The sequence below is a fragment of the Prunus dulcis genome, chromosome 2 (assembly GCF_902201215.1).
Source record: "Prunus dulcis chromosome 2, ALMONDv2, whole genome shotgun sequence".
NCBI classification, from domain to species: domain Eukaryota; kingdom Viridiplantae; phylum Streptophyta; class Magnoliopsida; order Rosales; family Rosaceae; genus Prunus; species Prunus dulcis.
In genome coordinates, this window is record NC_047651.1 from 20,426,827 (window position 1) to 20,432,283 (window position 5,457).

The following is a 5,457-nucleotide window of genomic DNA, read 5'->3' on the forward strand; positions in this document are numbered from 1 at the left end:
TGGAAGTGTGATAATGGTTAAGACTTCTCAGACAACCACACACGCAGTGCATCCATAATCTGATGCTTTGTATTGAATTCCTAGAGAACACACACACCTACCTACCTAACTTCTGCACCACACATCCCCATCATCCAGGATTATCAAGAATCAAGAAAGTCCCTTTTTTCATATTCTAGATTATGCTTCAAGTTTCAGCCTATGAAATTAAGATTGAACCCACAGAAAACCCAGTTCAAGATTTAGAAAAAAATAAACAAATACAACAAGAAATGAAAGATTAAGTAACAGAGATTCAGGCAAAATCAAAAGCAAAGAATTTTTCGAAACAAATTAATAAAAGAGAGAAACATATCATACCATCAGAGACATCAACTCCTTCTGAAGCCTAAAACAACATTTAAACAAACCAAGTTTAATTGCCAATTGAATTTTCTCGGGATCCAAACAGCGAATCCAAAAAAAGGACTGACCTTTGTGAAACGGAGGTGGTGTCGACGGGGATGGGAGAAGCAGGGGGCTTTTTCTGAGTAGTTGCGGGTGTTTGGCGCTGACGCTGGGGCTGCGCGACCGACGAGTTGTCGGCCGTTGGATTGGGGCGGACCTCCATGCTCACGGTGATCAATCGCCTTTCTGATCGACGGTTGCTATTCAACTTAACGGTTTCTGCAGCGGTGGTGGTAAATGGTAATGAGGCTGTCTTTTTGTTTTATATTTTATTTATTTATGTTTTTAAATGTATTCATGAGAGACATAAATGAGGGCACGACCTGCTGTTGGTGTGACTGATTATAATCACTCATAAAATCATCATAATATTATAATTTTTATTTTAAAAAAACAAAAAAAGGTGATAATGTAATTAGGAGTAAATTATTTTATAATAATTAGTTCATAGAATAAGTTGGACTAAATTAATAAGAAGATAATTTCAAATATTTTGTTGTAGGTTAGTGTACAAGTATAGCAATCACATAGCTGGAATGAGAATGAAAGAGATGGCAATGGAGGAAAACAGGAATCTTTTGATGCCATTTGTGTAGAAGGGTTCTTTTTAATGATTGAAATTGAAGCATTAGCAAATAGTTGTGAACAACAATGACATTACACAATCTAAGGGGATAGAAAGGAATTTCACTTACACAAAACCACATATTATAAATCTGAGCATCAAATCAATCAAGCGTCAATGATCTTCTTTCGTTATTGGGAGGGAAGCCAAATTAGTAGAAACTAGTGTTTGCGTGTTACAAAGTTCGTAGAGAATATTAAAGTCAATCGTGCATGTAAATATTAATAATTAGGATGAATTTAAAGAGCATATGCACGACTGATTCTAACAATACTCGTGAACTCACACTCCAACTGTGTAGGATTCATTTGTAGTCTTTTGTCTCTTGGGTATAATTATATTTCTAAAAATGAAATTGTATATGTAAAGTACAATATGTGATGCCTAAAAGAGCAAAAAATTACACTACAATCGTGCATGGCACACAATATCCTACACGCAATACAAATTTATGAAATCACACTATCCTCTGTTGCTGCTAATGCTCAACCATATATGATGTACACAAAAGAAGAAGAGGAAGAAGAAAATGGTTAGCAGCATGTCATATGATCCAACTCCATCAACTTCTTGATTTTCCTTTGCCAAATGAAAACTCAGACAGACTAATGTTAACTTCATGCTGAATACCAATCCCAGGCCGTGCCGGAGGCAATTGTGTTGTTGAAGTAGGCTCTTGATCCAGTTCCCTAATCTCTTCTGGGTCACTGAGTCCAGCATTGTTGTTGTTTAGGGAATGAGATGACCCTTCAGTTTCCCATTGACTTAATTCAAGGTTTGATGCTCTTGGAGATACATAATAGCCATCAGCATCGCTGCGGTTGTTGTGCTTGTGCAGCAGATGGATCGGGGACGTGCACACGCCGTGGCTGGGAGTTCCCGGCGTACTTGAGAATGGTGTGTTTGAGTGTGAATGATGACTGAGTTTTGTGTTCTTTTTGGCTTTGTTGTGCCAGCTCTTCAGTGCTTGTGCCACTTCCTCGTTGAAAACGGTGCGTTTCATGGTAGAACCCATCTGTTTGAGTTTGATCAAACAAAACAAAGTTAACCGATGTTAAATCAATTGGGAGTCACTTGTAGCCTGCTGGGACTTTTTTTTTTCTTTCCAATTTTCTTGTGCACAATTTAAAATCTGATATTGAAAGTGAGATCATTTTCACCTGTGTCACTAGAGCATAGAGAGGCAGAGTCACATAACTGCATAAAAATTGTGTAATGACCCTGAGGAGATCACCCAAAAAAAGGAATTGTGTGCATTAGCAAAACAAATTGTGCTCATTGAATGATTAACATATTGGATTTGTACAAAATTTGTTTTAGTGTGTAAAGCTCACTGCTCACCCCATTGAGATCCTGATCACGATATCTTCGGTGCGCTGGTGGAAGCAAGAATCTATCCCAAACTCACACTGAAGGAGAGAAAATCAATTATTTGGGTTATGAAAACTAAAGAAAGCTCTATTTCAATGGTTAAAGTATCTTTTGGTTAACATCTGATATAAGTATAAGCAGATCTTTGTAAATGTGGTCATTTTTACTTACTGTACTCCATGCAAGGAAGGCCAGCTGAAATGCATTCTGCAATGAAGAGAAAGAAATAACAAAAGAGCAGCATGTAAAAATACAAACAATTATGACTGTACATGATAATATAATATCCGAGAATTGAAGCTATACAAATGAATTTTAGATGCATATTTTGAAGTACCTGAAACAGAACGAAGTGGATGAGAAAGAGCATGAAGCGAGGGCTTCCAAACCAGAAGAGGTGATCGCCGGGTTGAACAAGGGGGGCACCCTTCACCACATCCCCTCTCTCCTGAATCCTCAGCCCCATCATTGATATAATCACTTGTAGTTTTGTTCCCACCATCAGGATTATCTACAAGATTTTTAATCACTATCAGGATTTTCTGTTTTGCTCACAACCCTTAAATTTATGTGGCCTGCAACTGCAATGGCCATAGTAAAAAGGGAATGCATGATACTTGGATGATGAATTTGATCTTACAACTAAAGGGATAAATGGTAGCCAGAAATAAGAATACCATCCTGTCCAAAGAGGAAACATTTCTTTGTCAGTAAATTCCCAAACTTTTCATGACAATTTTCAGAATCAGTTATTAAAAATAAAAAATAAAAAAAAGGATTTTACAATAACACCAGAAACAGATAAGACCTAATAGAATATCTCATTTACCATATGTGTTGGAAAGCAAGAACAGCACTGCAGAGAACCATATAATTGGGCTGCATCCATGAAGTATAAAGTTAAGTTTGTAAGACAGAGTTAAACAAAGAACCTAATGACTTTAGACACTACAGAACACCAACCTGATCTCCACAACAACTTTGAAATCCTCTTCAAGTGATCTGCTTATGTACTTCCGAAAATCAAATGTCGTTTCACTGTCTGGGGCCAAATGTGCCTGAAATCACAAAGCATAGAATTTGAGTCCATTTATGACCTGCACCTTGAATCCCATTTAAGGCTTTGCGTATGCAAATGAATTAGGCAACTGTTTTTCTTACCATGATAAATCCATGCCTCAGGGTTAGGTAATCAACCCTAGTAACCGACTGGAAGAGCTGCCTGAAGAAAGACACCTGGACGGGAAAAAAGAGAAACTTTGAGACATTTGGTCAAGCAATTTTATGTAAGTTGAGAAGCTTAGGAGTGTGTTTCTGAAGTTGACATCAAGGTTTCTTGCAGACAGAACTTGGGAACAAGGCTCAACTTCACGGAAGTAAGTTACTTACAATCCAAAGGGTCAATGGTGACCTGAATTTCAAATGTCTCTGTCCAAATGATGTGTCCCTTGCAAACCTAAACCTTTCTGGATCTGCAATACAAATAATTTAATGAGTTATAATCCAAGAAGTGCTCTTGATGGTTAATTGGAAAATATTCTTATAATTAATCATGAGAAGCCTAAATCTGTGAACAAAGTTTGTAAGAAGAAACATTATAATTTACAAGAAAAATAATAATAGTAGTAGTCAACAGAAAAGTTCCAGCAAGATGATGTATTAAAGTCAACCTGGACACCAACTAATCATTCTTTGGGAAGGAAAAAAAGGAACTAGAAAGTTGATCATATGTGAAGAATGATTGCATGCTTAAACCATTCATCATTTGGGATAGGACCAACTTAGCTTGAAGTAGATAAAATAACTTGGAGCAAAATTACAAACCATTGTGGTGCTGATGTTCAATTGACTTTGTCTCTTTCTCCCAAACCTTCCATGTTCTCATCTGTAATCCAAAAAGGATGAAAAATACACTGAAAAGATGAAACAGAGAGAGAGAGAGAGAGAGAGAGAGAGAGAGAGAGAGAGAGAGTCTCCAAAGTTGTAATAATTTTCTACTTTACCTTGTATCTTCCCAAAGTCAACGTAAGGATGCAGTAGAGCACATGAAAAACTGCTAACACAAAGATAAATATGTGCAGTTGGTGAATCCCATAGGCAGACACAAAGGCAACTTTGCCCTGCAAAAATGCACAGTCAATTAGAATTTTAGTGGCCAAGGGATGTTATATATCAGTATGGAAACAGAACCGTTTGCTTCTTACCTGCTCTGAACAATAATCATATCCTTTTACTGCTAACCTGCGCCTGTAACTGAAGTCAGGATCTGAGAAATCAAGAAGTTTCCTACCCTTGTTTTCAGATTTTGACTCTGCTTCCTTACTGCAGGGATGCCAAGAGGCCCCAATACTTTTTGGTATGCATATATCAGAGATACGTCCTTGCAGCACAGTTAGGAGCAAGGATAGAAATCCCAACAGCATGAGCTCTTCAAAGAAACCAAAGAGAACAAACAAATTGTTAGGCTTTGAACAAACATAAATTGCTTTAATTCCAAAAGAAAAAAAAAAAAAACTAAATGACCGCATGATGGGGTACCAGATTTAATCTTCTCAAGTGCTTCAACTAGAGCTCTCTTGTGTTTGCTTGTTAACCACTGAAAATGGTGCAAGAACAATGTCAGGTGCAATGATCAACATTGATGTTTAAAGACAAGAAAGTAAATTCAAGCAGGCAGCCAATGCCCAGAACACTAATTCTGGTGCACTCAGATTCATCTGCACCAGTTTAATAAACTGAAAACCCTAATAAACTGAAGGCAGCAGCAAAGCCTTCATCCCAACTACATTGGATTTGGTTGCATGCATGATCTTTAACTGAACAATATTTTTTTGTGGGAATGAGGCCAATCAGCTTGAAGCCAATTAGTTAACTAAGAAATCTGGCCTTACCTTTCCTATGAGGTGTATGATACGTTCAATGAAGATTGAAACTGCAAGCAACACAAAACAGACCACAGCAACAGCCCATGTTGGTGTTTCCGCTAGGGTACGCTCTTTACTGAGTTCGTCCAT

General features: G+C 37.5%; 1 protein-coding gene across 1 annotated transcript; it reads right to left on the reverse strand.

The window, feature by feature from the left end:
- Positions 1–1,562: 1,562 nt before the first annotated feature.
- LOC117618752 (MLO-like protein 6) lies at positions 1,563–5,457 on the reverse strand. The gene is made up of 15 exons (XM_034348473.1): positions 5,335–5,457; positions 4,982–5,039; positions 4,648–4,871; positions 4,447–4,563; positions 4,268–4,328; positions 3,833–3,915; positions 3,605–3,679; positions 3,407–3,501; positions 3,273–3,322; positions 3,084–3,124; positions 2,781–2,954; positions 2,615–2,650; positions 2,414–2,481; positions 2,233–2,293; positions 1,563–2,087 (listed from the first exon to the last, which is right to left on the reverse strand). Exons 1-15 carry the CDS (start codon positions 5,455–5,457, stop codon positions 1,635–1,637), a joined length of 1,719 nt encoding a protein of 572 aa, XP_034204364.1. The 3' UTR covers positions 1,563–1,634.